The sequence below is a fragment of the Primulina tabacum genome, chromosome 9 (assembly GCF_025594145.1).
Source record: "Primulina tabacum isolate GXHZ01 chromosome 9, ASM2559414v2, whole genome shotgun sequence".
NCBI classification, from domain to species: domain Eukaryota; kingdom Viridiplantae; phylum Streptophyta; class Magnoliopsida; order Lamiales; family Gesneriaceae; genus Primulina; species Primulina tabacum.
In genome coordinates, this window is record NC_134558.1 from 20,106,366 (window position 1) to 20,123,314 (window position 16,949).

A 16,949-nucleotide genomic window follows, 5' to 3' on the forward strand; every position below is an offset into this window, starting at 1 on the left:
GTGACATTAGCTACCACCCGGGTAAAGCTAATGTAGTTGCGGATGCATTGAGCAGAAAAGTCGCAGTGATGGCTCATTTGACGATTCAGAAACCTCTTAAGTTTGAGATACAGAGGTTTGATCTCGAGACTTATCCTCGAGGTAGAGTTCCTCGTCTACTTGACCATTCAGTCTTCCCTTATGGACCGTATTCGCAGTGGTCAGTCAGCAGATGAGCAATTGGCACAGTGGAAGAAGAGAGATGAAGCCAAGGGCAGTGTCTTGTATTCAGTCAGTGATGGTATTGTGAGATACCGAGACAGGATATGGGTTCCTAGCAGTGATTCTATCCGAGCAGATATCTTATCAGAAGCCCATACGTCGCCGTACTCTATTCATCCAGGGAGTACGAAGATGTACAAAGATCTGCAGCTATTGTATTGGTGGCCTGGTATGAAGAAGGACATCAGACGATTTGTGTCCGAGTGTCTGACCTGCCAGTTAGTGAAGGCCGAGCATCAGAGACCAGCAGGTTTGCTCAAGCCTCTCCCTATTCCCGAGTGGAAGTGGGAGAATGTTACCATGGACTTTGTGACCGAATTGCCAAGGTCAGCCAGAGGATCGAATGCTATCTGGGTGATTGTAGATCGTCTTACCAAATCAGCGCACTTCTTGCCTATTAAGACGACTTTCACCATGGTTCAGTATGCAGAGCTGTATATCCGAGAGATAGTCCGACTCCATGGTATTCCAGTTTCGATCGTATCCGACAGAGATCCCAAATTCACTTCCTCGTTTTGGAAGAGTTTGCATTCGACTATGGGTACGAAGTTGCTGTTTAGCACAGCTTTTCATCCGCAGACAGATGGGCAGTCAGAGCGAGTTATTCAGATCTTAGAGGATCTTCTCCGTGCTTGCGTCATTGATTTCTCAGGGAGTTGGGAGTCGAACTTGCCATTGGTTGAGTTCACCTATAACAACAGCTTCCAGTCTTCCATTGGTATGGCTCCGTATGAAGCACTATATGGCCGCAAGTGTAGATCTCCTGTTCATTGGGATGAAGTAGGAGAGAGAGCAGAGTTGGGTCCAGAGATTGTTCAGCAGGCGGCAGATGTAGTAGTCAAGATCCGTGATAGGATGAGGACTGCTCAGAGTCGACAGAAGAGTTATGCCGATCGGCGGAGGAGAGAGTTAGAGTTTGCAGTGGGCGATCATGTCTTTGTGAAAGTGGCACCTATGAAGGGTGTCATGAGATTTGGGAAGAAAGGAAAGCTCAGTCCGAGATTCATTGGACCCTTTGAGATCCTTGACAGAGTTGTGATGCTAGCTTATCGTGTTGCTCTTCCGCCGAATCTGGCCGGAGTACACAATGTGTTCCACGTCTCCATGCTGAGAAAGTACATGGCGAATCCTTCGCATGTGCTGAACTTTGAGCCATTGCAGCTTACTCCGAACCTATCTTATGAGGAGAGGCCAGTGCAGATCCTAGACCGGCAGGAGAAGAAACTTTGGAACAAGTTGGTTAAGCGAGTCAAAGTCAAATGGCTCAATCATTCAGAGGAAGAAGCTACGTGGGAGTCTGAGCCGGAGATGAGAGATCGATACCCCGAGTTATTCGGTGAGTTCTAATTTCGAGGACGAAATTTCTTTTAAGGGGGGAAGGATTGTAGAACCCGTAAATCAGTCTACATATAAGTCATGCATAATTATAGTATTTTAAATTTAATTGACTTCATTGCATGATTATTTTATTGTTTTTCTTTGAAGTTAATTATTTTAGCCAGCAGTTTAATTTTATTCTTTCAGTTATTTCAGTGAGGCCGGACTGGAGTTGGAGTTTAGAGATAAATTTAAGATTTAGGAAATATTTCCAGGATTTATTTTAGCTAGCAAATAAGTTAATTTAAGTTAATAAAAAAGTTTAAGGAATTATTTAAGCTACTTGAGGTGAGTAGAAAATAAATTCATTTAAGTTCCATAATTAAGGGGTTAGTTCACTAAATTATTTAAGGGATAGGTAAGGCTCTTAAGGTATTAAAATTTATCAACTAAACAACATTTTTTCTTCATTTTTATTGTGTAATTTCGGCCACCTTTAGTTGATTAAGCATTGATATGCCAACTCAACAACTTTGACCCTTTCTTTGTATTTAATTAGTAGGATAATTCTTTTATTTTTGGGAGCACCATTTAATTAATGATCAACCTTATCCTCACCTAGTCTAGATGGTAATTGATCGGCCACCTCACCCCAACAGGCACCAACAAATCATTTGATATCAAACTAGAATTCAAAATTCAAAAGATGAAGACTTGGTCTTCAGTTATCCCCTATATCTTGAACCCACTTCCCTCACTCTCCTAACCATCATTCTTCCTCCCCCCATGACCGAAAATCAGAGCTTATAGAGTAGAAAAATTGTGACCCTCATAGCTAGAAACAAGAGAGAAAAATCGAGCAAGAAGCAAGATAATAAAACGCTCCACCTCCTCCGCGCCGAGTCGTCGTATTCTTTCGTTTTTCATTCAAACGAAAACCAAGGCATGTCTAGATTCTTTCAAACCTCAATCAAGTCCTATTATCAATTATTTTCATTGCATGATCATGATTTCTTTGGCCATAAACCGAAACACACCAAGAAATTTCAGAAAAATATAACATGCAGATTTTCGGTTTCCATGACAAGCTTCATGGGTTCTCTTGTTTTGACGTTTCAGGTGGATGGCTCGACTCCAGGCACCCAAGGCGGCTCCTAGACATGTAATAGGATGCATTAGGACCATATGCTTGCTGGAAAACCGAAATCACAGCAAGCTCCCCATAGGTGTAGAGTTGTGTTCGAAAATTCAGTTTTGTTGTCCAAGGGTAAGGATCTGATCATGGCTGCCCTAGGGGCCTATAGCCATGGTTGGATCACTCCCCTAGCAGGTCTAAGACGTGACTAAGTCGCCTTTTGGTGGCTTGGTCCATGGTGAATCGGTTTTTAATAAAACAACAAGAACAGCCCTTCCCCCTTTCGGCTTTCTCTTGGTACAGCATGTGCATTTCGAAAATGGTGGAATGGTGTGGATCTTGTTTGGCCTATGGCCCTTAGCCACGGTTCATACCATGCCCCTAGATGTCTAGATCGTGCCATGGTCAACCAATGGCCACTGGAACGAGTCGAGACAGCAAGCGAAGCACAACACCACACACGCACGCATGAGGGCCCTCGGTAAGAACTTTCGGGTGGTTGCTAGAATGAGGCGAATTGTGGCTGGCCTAGGGCCCTTAGACATGGTTCAAATCATTCCTTGGGATGTTGTTGAGAGGCTATGGTCGGTGGTTCAAGCCCCAATGGCCAAAAGTCTCGCAAACGACGCGATCAAAGCGAAGTTGCTGCTGCTGGAATTTGACAGCAACTTGCTCTGACGGTTCGGAGGCTCGTTCGAGTTATCGGTCGGCTTTTAGCCTATGGACTTAGACTGGACAGTGTCCCTTTGAGTTAGGAAGGTCGTGTTTTTGACCGTTTGTGATTCGGATCATTTTTGAGGTCGTACGAGAATTTACGGTGCAATGTGCCAAATTGACTCTCGAAAGAGCGTTTCTTGTTTTGGCCTCCATTTCACCTAGATTTCGACCCTCATCATTTTAGGGGCATTAGTTCATAATTTTAAGCGTATTTTAATCATGACTATACGTCGGTTCAGTGTCGGTTCGGGTTGGTTCGGAGTCATGATTAAATACGAAGTCGTTAGACGTAATTGTCGCATTTTCAAACTTAATTGCATAGAGCCTGGGAACGATCCAATCCAGTTGGTAAAATATACAGGATATTTTCATTATGCCATTTAATTATATTACGTGCATGAAAATAGAAAATACTTATTTTTGAGATTTATGCGATATTGCTTGTGGTCAATTCACTATTATGGGAGCATTATTTTATACGGTCGCCAGTGACCGATCAGTTCAGTTTGGTACCACCCGGTCGCCAGTGACCGGTCAGCTCAGTTCAATTTGATACTCCCCGGTAGCCAGTTACCGATCAGTTCAGTCCAGTGCAGGGGCCACAGGCGTAGACCATAATCTCAACAGAAAAATTTTTATCAGTTATTTCAGTACAGGGCTCCAAGGAGCAAACATTTTCACTATGATTTTCAGTTCAGTTATGCACGTATTATAATTGCTCAGTACAAGTTATTTTAAGTATGCCTCATGACATGATATTTTATCCATGCAAATTACATTTTCTCGTTACCTACGATATTTGCATGCTGAGTCTTTAGGCTCACTAGACTTGATTGTTGTAGGTACTGATGAGGCCAGGGCCGAGGGCGGGGACCAGTGAGCCAGCTTGGGTCGGCAGTAGTGGCACCCGAGGACCTCAGTTTCAGCACATGTCATTTTATGCTCAAATATTTTTACCAGTTGTTGGACATTTTTTGAATTGTTATTTTTGGCAAACTTTAGTTTCTTCCGCTGCTATAATTTTTTTTTTGACATTGAACTTGATTCATCAGTTGATTTTATGGATGAGGCACTCCATTTATTTTAAAAGAAAAATTTTTAATTTTCCGCAAATTTTCAAAGTAAGAATTTTCGGGCCTCGACAATTGGTTTGAGGATGGAATGTTGTGCTAAATAACAATTTAGTCCCCATTGCTGCATGCAGACTCCTCTACAAAGATGATGTAAATCTCGGATCTCTGTCAGAAACAATAGATACAGGAATCCCATGCAGACGAACTATCTCTCGAATATACAAATCAACATACTATGTCACGGTGAATGTCATCTTGATAGGTAGAAAATGCGCTGATTTCGTAAAACGATCCACTGTCACCCATATAGCATTAAACACCTTGATAGTCCTCGGCAATCCCACCACAAAATCCATAGTAATATTTTCTTATTTCCACTTGGTAATTGGAAGTGGCTTAAGCTTCTCCGCTGGCCTCTGATGCACTGCTTTAACTTGTTGACACGTCAAACACTCGGTCACAAATCGCAGAATGTCTCGTTTTATGCCCGGGCAACAATATAATAGCTGAAGATCTTTGTACATTTTCGTGCTTCCATGATGAATGGAATAGGGTGAGTCATGAGCTTCATTCATAATCAGCTCTCTCAAAAAGTCGTCACTAGGAACCCATAAACGGTCTCGATATCGAACTACACCATCCACCTCAGAATACAACTTCCGGCCCTTGGCTTCATCTCTCACTCTCCACTTTCGCAATTGCTCATCAGTAGACTGTACCTCACTGATTCTATCTCTCAAAGTCTACTGTGCTGCCAATGTGGCAAGGTTAAGGGCCTTGCCTCGGGCTGCAGTGGTCTTTGAAGAGATAAATGAGTAATAACTGCCGCCTTTCGACTCAATGCATCTGTCACTACATTAGCTTTTCCCGGATGGTAGGTAATCTCATAGTTGTAGTCTTTCGCCAACTGAAGCCATCTTCGCTGCCGCATATTCAATTCTTTTTGGTTGAAAAAATATTTCAAAAATTTATGGTCGGTGAAAATCTTGGACTTCTCCCCACATAAGTAATGTCTCCAAATCTTCAGTGCAAAAACTACTGCCGCAAGCTCAAGATCATGAGTGGGGTAGTTTTTCTCGTGAACTTTCAACTGTCTCGACCCATAGGCTATAACTCGGTCATTTTGCATCAAAACTGCTCACAAACCAAGTTTAGAAGCTTCGGTATAAAGAACATACTCTCTTTGCCCCGATGGCATAGATAACACTGGCGCTGAAATCAAGGCTTGCTTTAACTTGTCAAAACTGTCTTGGCACTCGGAAACGCTTTCTTATGAAAATCGGACTCTTTCACTTTCAACTGATGGTATTCAGAACAAAGATCAATCTTCGAGAATATCGATGCTCCTTGCAATTGATAAAATAAATCTTCAATTCTTGGTAGAGGATACTTATTCTTGATTTTGACTCTATTCAGCTCTCGATAATCAATACAGAGTCGCATAGTACCATCCTTCTTCTTCACAAATAATACCGGTCGCCCCACGGAGAGTAACTAGGGCGAATAAAACCCTTGTCTAGCAATTATTGGATTTGATCTTTAAATTCTTTCATTTTAGCGGGTGCTAGACGATAAGGTGCTTTAGAAATGGGTACAGTACTCGACATCAACTCAATAGAAAATTCTACCTCACAGTCATGTGGAATGCCAGAAACGCCCTCAGGAAAGACACTAGGAAAGTCTATGACAATCTCAATATCCTCCAACTTTTGACTGATAGGAGCATGTGCGGTAGTGACACATGCTAGAAAAGCTTGGCATCCTCATCTCACAAGCTTCCTCGCACACAGACAAGAGATAATGTGCGGCATTTGCTTGTTCCTCACCGCCTCAAAAACAAAAGATTTCCCACTAGGCGGTCGAATAGACACCGATCTCTGACGAAAATCTATCGAAGCTCCATTTGCTGATAACCAATCCATACCGAGTATGATGTCAAATTTAGGCATATGGAGTACGATAAGATCTGCCGAACCACATCTTTAAATAAACGAAGCTCCAGATTCTTCACAATACTAGACATGATCATTTGGTCACCGGAAGGAATAGAAACTTTGAAACCCAATCCCATATCCTCAGGTGTAATATTCAGCCGCTTAACGAAAATCTCGGATATGAAAGAGTGTGTAGCTTCCGAATCCAGCAATGCATATGTAGCTACACTTAGCATGAATATCCTCCCTGCGGCGAAGACGCTTTAGATTATTCGTGTTGAAGCTTAAGGAATTCGTATAATTAATTTTCCAAAAATTTCATGAAGATGATTGATTGGATCCTATTATTCCTAGAAAAATTTATAATTCTCCCTTTATAATTTCTGATTAATTGCATTTTGACCCTTCAATTCTTCAAAATTTACATTTTAGTCCCTATAAATTTTTCTGAAATTGCACATTGATCCTTAAAATTTTGAAAATTTCACTTTTGGTCCTAACAATTTCGGAAATTATGATTTAGCCACTTACGTTTTCGAAATTTTCAATTTGTTCCTCAAACTTTCTGTAATCACAATTTATCCCCTAAATTTCGGTTAATTATATTTCGGTAATTTTATTTTTGAAAATTTGCATTTCGATCCTTAAATTTTGGGAAATTGCATATTAGTCCTTCCAAAATTTTGAAAATTCCTAATCATGCCCTTGGTTTCTAATCTTCCTTAATTTAAGCACTAAAATTTCATTTGGAATTATTACATTCTTTACATAAATTAAGGCTCAAAAATCAAGTCCAATTTCTATGGTTTTTAACATCAATCCTTAATTCCAACTAAGATAGAGCATACAACCTAATTTTCACTGGGTTATCCTTAATCCAAATCAATTTGAAAACCAGTTTAACATTTCATGAAATAAATACAATATAAAAACGTTAAATAATTAGGTTACCGGTGATAAGGGTCGTGTCTGCCTCCTCTTCAGCCTCCTCAGCATGCATAACATAAGCTCGTCCCACAGTGGGTGCATTCTTCTTCGAGCAATCAACAACTTTATACCCTTCCTCCTTGTGGCTTTGGTGGTCTTGACTTCTTTGTTTGAACTTGGCGCTTTTGCTGCCCTTGATGTCTAGGAGGTCCCATATAAGGCTTCTTATTTGGCTGAGAGTGCTGCTGGTGTTGCTTTCTTTTACACCGCATCTCAAAATCAATCTCTTTCAAAGCTTGCTCGGCTTGAAATGCATAGACAGTGGGCAGTATCATAATCCAAGGGACGCATCATCATCACGTCACGACATATAGTAGGTAGTAGACCATCTAGAATGTGTCTCATCTTCTCAGCAGAGTCCCTAGCAATAAGGGGTACAAAGTTACAACCCTATCAAACTTCCTCACAAACTCAGCCACAGTAGTGTCTCCCCGTCGGAAAGTCATAAATTCCCTCTTCAATCGTCCTCGGACGTCAGCAGTGAAGTACTTCCCATAGAATATATTCTTGAATTGCTCCTAAGTAAGTGTAGCGAAAGTGCACGTCAAGTGCTCGAATCCAAGCCTCAGCAACAAATGGGTCGGTGGTGCCAGAAAATTCCTTCGGACCTAGCCTTCGGAACTGATCATAAATGTCGTGTTGTGGCCTAGGAGTCTGCTAAAACTGTCGCTCAAATAAATTTCCATGCCCTCCAGTGCACGCGTAGCAACATCCCCATTAGGAGGAGGGGGTTCATTAACATGACGATCCTCAACATTCTCGGCTTGCCCATCGACAATAGGTGCGCGTCTAGGAGGCATTATGAAACGACCTCGACTTTTTTTAAAATTATAATTCATAAACTCGAAAATTTTAAAATAAATAACTTAGCATTTCTAATAATCAATAACAAATTAACATATGAAATCTCAAGTGCATAAAATAAATCATAAATCATCGACTAACCAAAACCCCTAAATCGACCTTGAAAAAGACCTGTATATGGCTTTTTATTCGGCTGATTATTATTTTGGTGCTGCTCTCTCTTGCGCTGCATCTCAAAATCGATGTCTTTCAAAGATTGCTCAAATTGAAATGCATAAGTCATAGCAGTAGCATAATCCAAAGGATGCATCATCATCACATTATTTCTAATGGTAGGTCGTAGACCATCCATGAAGTGCCTCAACTTCTCTGCAGGATCCCTCGCAATAAGGGGTACAAAGTGACAACCCCTATCAAATTTCTTCACAAATTCAGCAACAGAAGCGTCTCCCTGACGGAGAGTCATAAATTCCCTCTTCAATCGCCCTCTAACATCAGTAGTAAAATATTTCTCATAGAATATCTCCTTGAATCGAGCCCAAGTAATTGTAGCAAGATTAACACCATGCTCGACTCCTTTCCACCATAAAGAAGCATCATCCCTAAACAGGTAAGTGGCACACCTCACACGGTCAACATCCCCCATATTCAAATAACGAAAGTGTACCTCGAGTGCACGAATCCAAGCTTCAAAAGCAAAGGGATCGGTGGTGCCAGAAAATTCCTTCGGCCCTAGCCTCCGAAACTGATCATACACGTCATGTTGTGGCCTAGGTGCCTGTTGTAACTACTGCTGCTGTAACTGCTGCTCGAAGAAACGAGACATCCCCTCTAAGGCACGAGTAGCAGCATCCCCATTAGGAGGCAGTGGTGCATTAACATTCTGATCCTCGGTGGTCTCTGTCTGTCTATCAAGAGGTTGGCGTCTGGGAGGCATTATATCTGAATGTTTTCCAAATTCAAACAAAACCAATATGCATTTAAATCTAAGTTCTCTAATCATGTAACATATCCTAATTCATTTTATCAATTAAAGCATATATACTCAAAAAGCTAGTATACATGTGACATAAACATATTATTCATGTAATCATGCAGGTAACATCATATAATACATCATATAAAGCATGTAAACTTACAGATTGAGGCTTGACAACTGACCTTTCCGGCGCTGATAGTGGCACAACCCTTTACAGAACCTTTGCTCTGATTCCAACTGAAACGTCTCCTATTCATTTTGCTTAAAAAGTACTAGCAACACTGAAAATAACAGTGAAAATACTTTTACGTAAAAATAACCTTTTCATGACATGCATAAACTGCAAACCTAAACATTTTCATGAACATTTTTATATCATCCTCAACATATTCATATACATATTTTCATCAACATATACGTATTCCTTTTTCCTTTAGTTGAATTCAGATCGTTAATTGTTACTTTCGTGTTTGTCTACGTATTGGTCGATGGATCCATCTACATGTAACCATAGTACTGGGCGGCAGGGACATCAACGACACTCTCACACGTCAACTGAGCCTTGGCCTTACGTATTATCATCGTATCCGTATCGTCGGGCTCCCACTGGGACCTTCACCCTCACGATATCTCAAACATATCATCGTATTAGTCACAATTACTTCACTTCCTTTAACATTTCGTATTATCACCACTTTATAAAATTTAAACATGCATATAACGTTTTTCTTTTAAACTAAGCATGCAACGTGTCTTTTAAATGTCCATATTAAATCATAAAAATCCATAAACATGTAAAAATTATAATTTAACATATAAAAATTCATAAAAATTTGAAATAATCATATTAGCATATAAAACAGCATTCAGGACACTGCTATGACGTTTACAAATTTCTAGGTGTAAAATTACTGTTTTACCCCTGAACATAAAATTTCACATTTTAGACTTTTTCATAATTTCATGGACTCTAACATGTCCCAAATAATTATTTAAGCTTAAATTAAATTTCCCAAAATTTTATTTAGCTTAAATACTAGGCTTTTTAATTTATCTTTAATTATTCGTTTTTAATGCGTTTTAATCCCGAATAATTTCAAACTTTAATATAAAATTCCTAAATTCAAAACTTAGACTTTTTATATTATTTTAGCCATCATGAACCCCGACTCGACCCCCGTGAGACGTGTTTCGATTAATTTGTTCATTTAAAACCCTAACTTGACCCATAAAAGTTAGCCCCGAGCCATGGTCCGATTTTCACGAGCCACCCTCCAACCATGCTGGACCAAACCCTGACCAACCCCTCTGGGCACCCTCCTGGACCCTGGGAACCCATGGACTTGACCCCAGCCACAGAAACCGAAGCCCCAACTCCAGCTCTTGCATGGCCGAGAACCCCCTATGACAAGGACCCTTGTTTGTGCGCCTAGGACCTTACCCACCGAGCCAGCCCATGAAACATCACTTCAAGCACCCTCCTAGGACCCTAACCCCTTGACCTAGCCCAGCTCGATCCCCCTGGCCAAGTCCCTGACTTCCTGCAAGTCTGCGCAACCAACGCGTGATGCTCGCTTCTTCTCGACTCCTCCCAGACCCTGGTGTACGAGTCCTAGCGTGGCTAGGACTCTTCCCTTGACTCAACCACGACCATTGCTAGCCCTGGTCCCAAGCCAAGACAAAGCCAAGCCCCCATGATCAAAATCGAACCCCTCAAAACACCATGACAGCAACCTGGTCCCAGCTTCCATTTTTTTTTCATGTTGTGCAACCTATGGGTGGCGTTCTTAAGACCTTACTAGTGTAAAAGCATGCTTTTTCAATCCCTAACTCATGGCAGTCCCTTTTTCATCATACAAACATGATTTTGAAACAAAAACAAAGCTTTAAAAATTCATGTTCATGTAAAAACGAGAATAAATAATAACTTCATTTGTTTTTCATACAAAACTTGATTAAATTCATATTATGGTGTGATAGATATTTGAAGGAAAGAAATATGTATGCCATTGCATTTATAACGCACGAAAATCCGTTGCGATGCGAAGAACGGCGACAAGAACCCTATGCTGAGTTTCCCTTGAAATTTTCGAAATTTATCTTGAATATTTAGGTGTGAGTGTCGTGTAAGATGGTGGTGGGGAGAGTTTGAATTGTAAAAAGGGTGGTGGGCATGCGATGTGTAGGTTATGGGGTCAAAATTACATATTAAATAGTTAATAAAGTACTAACCAAGTTTAGGCCCATTAAACTTGTTAATTAGTCCCATTAGTGCTTAATTAAAATATTGAAAATAATTTTGTTTAAATAAGTTTGTGAATTTATTAGCCGAGTTGCCAAAATGTTTGTATTTTTGTTGAAAAACCAACACCGATAAAAATTTACGTCCCGGCGTATAAAATTACCTTTGAAATAGCATCAATCTTATTTTAAATAATTAAAAACAATCATTTAATAAATACATTTTCTATTTTTTCAGCCATCGGTCTCCGTTCCTCGATCGCAACTCGAATAACCCTTAAAAATACCTTTTTAATGCATGTAAGTATAAAACTACTAAAAAGTCATGTAAACATGTCACATAATTAATTAAGAAATTAAAATAAATTAATTAACCATTTTTCATATTTCTTAGATTTGCATGCAGTTGAATTACGTCGTCTTAATTTTGGACCTTATAGAAGACATATAGATCAGTTTGTATATGAAATTATTCTGGAACAAGATTCAACTGCTCTGATACCACTTGATAGGTTCGGTTAAGGGTGAAAGAGTGTTTGGAAGGGGGGTTGAATAATCACTCACAATTTTCAAAACCTTTTCGAACTGATACTCGAGAATCTTGTAAGTCAATATCAATCAGTTAACAAATAGTTGTGCGGAAATAAACTGACCGATAGATATAATAAAAAATGAAATAATAAGACACATGATTTTATGGATGTTCGAAAATTTCAAACACTCCTACGTCATCCCTTCTATCTCAAGGATATGATATACACTAAAAGACTTTGATCGATACAAACACTTGTACAGACCCACTTTAGTGTTGGACTTAACAATGCCAAGCTGAAACTCTTAGTTACAAACTATTTTTCAAAACTCAATAGAACTGAATAAATATAACACAACTGATCTCTTCTAGATCGAGTAATACAGTTTGTGTTGAAAGCTTGAATTATAGCCTAGCAGCTATGAATGTATACAATAAGCGTGAGCTTTTCTGTTTACGAAAATTTCAGCAGAGTAACTGAATAGATTTTGAGTGCTCAAGAATTCAAATGTTCAATGATTCAGTAGTTCGAGAGTTCTCTTCAATTGCTCTTCTCTGTTATTTATAGGCTTCCCTCCAACGGTAATATTAATTACAATTTGAACCTTTCTATCCATTGCATGCCACATCAACATTCTTCTGATAGTCGTACACTGCAGCTTTCTGTAATCCGACGATCCCACTACTTGTTGTAGTCAGCTTTTGTCAGTTGAATGTCTTAACTGATGACGTGTATAGTTGAGGGATCAGCTGATTGAATGTAGTTGAGAAGTTCACAACTATTTGTAGTAACTGATCAGTTCCAACTGATCAGTCAGTTGTTTGCGTAGTTCAGTTGCTGGTTCAGTTGCCTTTGAGAGCCTGCGTGTTTTTCTTCAGTTAATGGGAACATGTTTTATATTAGTTATCATTCTTTTTATATCAGTTAGACACACAGTTTGTCAAACATCCGAAATTCAGTTTCCAACATGATGAGAGTTGGTTGTGACTGATGATATATGTATAAGATGATATGATTGGAGATATCGTGATAGAAAAGGCCCGAGAGGGAGCCCGTTTACGGGAGAAGGCTCCAGAGGGAGCCTTACGATCGTATTTCCATTGACATGATATGATGATACGATAGGCCGAGGATCAGTTTACGGGTAAAATTGTCGCTGATGTCCCCACCGCTCGATACCATGGTTATACGTAGATGTATCCATCGAATAGAGCTGATACAAAAGTCACAACTAATGAAATGAATTCAATAAAAGAAAATGTATACGTATATGATTATATGATGAGACATGTTTTGACACGTTATGCTATTATACAACATGTTTACGTTAATGCTTGTGGAATGTATGTTGATTACAGTATTTTTCACTGTTGCATGTTATGTATATGTACTTGCTATTGATGTTACAGGTATTCTGAGTCTTTAGACTCACTAGGTGTGAATGATGCATGTGAGAATTTTGATCAAGAGACTGGAGGTGATGATGACTGAATGGACGGAGATGGTGGCGCATGTTAACCCGATGACCTTGTATTTTTTCGCAAGAATATGATTTTATGATAATACATTTAAACAGTTTTTTAAATGGTTGATAATTTTATTTTTTCGAGGGTTTTGACAGATTTTAATATGCTTGAGGTTTTATATTTTTAAACGGCAATTGTTTAGGTTGATTGCTCTTTTTATAATTTTAACTGTAGTTATTTTATTCAGCAGTGTGTTGATTTTACAAATGCATATTTCGAATTTTATGTATTTATGTGTGCATGGTTTCGGCCATTGCAAAAAAAAAATGTTCAGTACAATTTTAAAATAAGAAGACGTTACACTAAGGTGGTGATCCGATTTGTAAAGAAAATATTCTTGCAAGATTTGGCACACCTAGAGCCATTATTAGCGATGAGAGAACACATTTTTGTAATCATCATTTTGAATCTCTTTTGGCCAAGTATGTGGTCACTCACAAGGTGACAACACCTTATCATCCTCAAACTAGTGGTCAACTAGAAGTGTCAAATATGGAGATTAAGAAAATTCTTGAGCCAGCAAATTGGTTAATGCATTGTGGGAATATAGAACAATATTCATCAAATGATCATTAATCTGTATGAATGAACATCTTCATGTCCTTACCAATGAAACATACGTTTACATCACATATGCTAATCTCAAGTTCAAGCGAGCTTTATCCTAATTTTAGAAGGCTGATTCGACTAGAAACATGTTTAGAATATACGGTATACTTTCTAAGGAATTTCATGATCTTACGTTCAGAGACAAACCTCATGGTACAATTTGCATATTCAATGAATTTATCTATGCAGCTTGCATGAATATACAGACAAAATAAATGTCACAATTGGATAAAATCATAAAATATTATTAAATTAAATATTGTTTTTACATAAAAATCATAAAACCTTAGCCACAAGTTGGCTCGCTGGACACCTACTCTAACAATATGAACTTGTTCCTCTCTACGTGTGCCTTAGGGCTCAAGGAGTTGATTTCATCTTGAAGGCCGGGCATCATGGCTCATCTAGTGTGCCATTAGAGTATTCATCCCCTGCAATTCCAAAACTTCCATTTGATACACGGCTGACGTTAATGTTTGCTGGCTGAGCGGAAAGAGGGCTTCCTCGTGTCTGCCGGATCTGTGAAGCTGCAGTACTTCTTGTTGCCTTGAGACGAGCCTTCCTACCCTGTCGTCAAGTGATTGAAGAGTCATGGGTAACACAGTCTGCCAAGTAATGTAACTGATGACATGCTGTATCAATTGCCACAGTGGACAAGAGAACTAGAGGACAAAGTTCATGTTGCCTTTTAAAAAATGAAGGGGTGGTCAAGTGGTACGAAAATTTGCAGTTCAGGCTGTGACTTGTTACAACCTGTAGAAAAATGATTGCAATTTCTGTGCGTATGTGTGGGAGTGGGGTGCTTGGGATATTATCAAAACTAACGGTTTCAAATTAATTAAGGGTGAAAACGAATTCTATCATGCTCAAGGAGAGTGCAGCTATAATTTAGCATGGTTGGAAAGAATGTTTAACCTTGCCCATGCACTTCTCCAAGTGTGGCGCAAATCTTCCAGCCATAATAGACCTCCCACAGTTCATGCAGTCGAATATTTCATTTGCAATTGGAGGGTGAGTTTGCCCAAATATATCAACAACATATTTTCCATTGGCTTCGCCGCTATGACTTGGATCAGACGCCCTTGCTCGTGCTTCGGCAGACAACCTTAATTCTTCTTCCTTTAGGTCCAACTTACGATCAAGTCCTAGTCTGGCAATACGGTGCGACTCCGATGCAACATCAATGATGATGGAATCAAGAAGGTCTCGGAAAACGTCAGAGCACAACTGCAAATCAAACCAAATAACAAGAAAATCCCAATCATGCTCATTATAGTAAACAAAAACCACAAGAAAGGCACCTCATCAAACCTAGATATAATTACTAAAGAATGAAACAACTGACATTCAATCTTAACCACACACTTGAGGCATCTATGAAATTGTTAATCATAAAAATCAAAGGATGTAGCTAAGGAAACAGGTCAAGTGGTATACTGATTCTAAAGTTGGGAATGCATGGCAAAAACAGAGGCCAAAAAGCAATTCTCTTGGATCAAAGTACAACTTGAGATAACTGATAAAATTAAAATTATATGGAGAAGATTAGCAAGGCTTCTATTCTAGGATAACATGCGCAAATGATCAACATTTTCACCTTATTCATTTTAAAAAATTAGTAACCGTAGATGGACAAAAAACAGAAACAGTTCATCTTTGTAAACAAAAGTCTGGCACCTAATAAGGGCAAAAATAACATCTTATGCTTTGATGGGAGGAGATAAAGATCCACGAAATGTGGACATAGGAAAGATAAGATATTTTGACCCCACAAACACCTTAATTCTATTAAACTACAATAATGACTTCAGAGTTGATTACCTCAGAGGTAGAAGAAACATCATTCTCTTTCAGCAAAGACATGGATAAAACAACTGAACCACGATGCTTATTACGGTTATGCCCTCCTCGAACACAATCAACCGAGGTAAAATTACTGTGCGAAGCCAACTGCCAATTAAAAAATTCAAAAACAAAAAAACGATTCAAACTTCTTCCCCAATCTTTTAATTCCGATTCCAAATAAGCATAAACCATACTATACAATAAATTTCAAGGGTAAATTGACATTTAGATAGTCCGATGTAATTGGAAAAAACGAACTTGCTGACCCAAAATAGAATCACGAGAGGATCTCTACACAAGAGCAAGTATACAACCAAAAAAAAATAATCAAGCGGCAGAAGAGAAAAAATCGGCATTCAGAACAAGGCATAACCGTAATAACACAATTTGAATCAAGTAAATTTGAGCATAATCTACCGAATTTGATGCAAAAACAGAGAGATCCATAATCTGATATTCATTAGTTAAAACCCAATCCAAACCAGTAAAATACGGAAACGGAAAACAAATCCAGTGACAGGGAAACGAAATGATAAAGCCAAGAGTTACCTGCAGAAAGTTCACAGCGAGAGCAGTTTCGATCAGTGAAAATTTGAGATTCACTCGAGCGTCCTCGTCAGTCGCACGATTTATCTATAGAGAAGGACCAAATGCGCTTTTAGGCAAATTTGCGATCTCGGGAACCAAATCCCATAAGTGAATTTTTTAGAACTCAAGAGGGTGAGTTTCTAAAATGTGCGGGAAAAAAATAAAAAAAAATGTTTAATTTAAGATTCACTACGTTAAGTATGAAAAATAAAAAAACTAACTAAATTTGATTTAACTTTTTTGTTGAATTTCAATTTTAAATATTAAATATTTGATTGAATAATATTTTTAGATTTCAAAAAATCTGAAAGCACATAATATTTTCTTGATAGTAAAAAAAAAAAACTAATATTTATACATTTTTTAAAAAAAATTTGTATCTTTATGTGTTCATTGTTCG

At 38.8% G+C, this 16,949-nt stretch overlaps 1 protein-coding gene across 3 annotated transcripts; it reads right to left on the reverse strand.

Annotated features, from left to right (window-relative positions):
- Window positions 1-14,250: 14,250 nt before the first annotated feature.
- Window positions 14,251-16,650, reverse strand: LOC142556447 (SAGA-associated factor 11-like). Of its 3 annotated transcripts, none has more exons than XM_075667908.1 (4): window positions 16,511-16,650; window positions 15,938-16,066; window positions 15,032-15,343; window positions 14,251-14,683 (listed from the first exon to the last, which is right to left on the reverse strand). In XM_075667908.1, exons 2-4 carry the CDS (start codon window positions 15,977-15,979, stop codon window positions 14,510-14,512), a joined length of 528 nt encoding a protein of 175 aa, XP_075524023.1. In that variant the 5' UTR covers window positions 15,980-16,066; window positions 16,511-16,650; the 3' UTR covers window positions 14,251-14,509. The 3 variants fall into 3 exon arrangements, with proteins under 3 accessions (XP_075524023.1, XP_075524024.1, XP_075524022.1); XM_075667909.1 differs by having other exon boundaries at window positions 16,526-16,648; XM_075667907.1 differs by lacking the exon at window positions 16,511-16,650 and adding an exon at window positions 16,379-16,494.
- Window positions 16,651-16,949: the final 299 nt, after the last annotated feature.

Excerpts from the sequence above, each read along its gene's own strand:
- LOC142556447 (XM_075667907.1), bottom strand. The coding sequence starts at position 16,408 with ATGGATCTCTCTGTTTTTGCATCAAATTCG. Across the intron at positions 15,344-15,937 it reads ATGTTTCTTCTACCTCTGAG|TTGTGCTCTGACGTTTTCCG; the intron begins GTAATCAACTCT and ends TTTGATTTGCAG. Across the intron at positions 14,684-15,031 it reads TGGAGAAGTGCATGGGCAAG|GGTAGGAAGGCTCGTCTCAA; the intron begins GTTAAACATTCT and ends ACTTGACGACAG.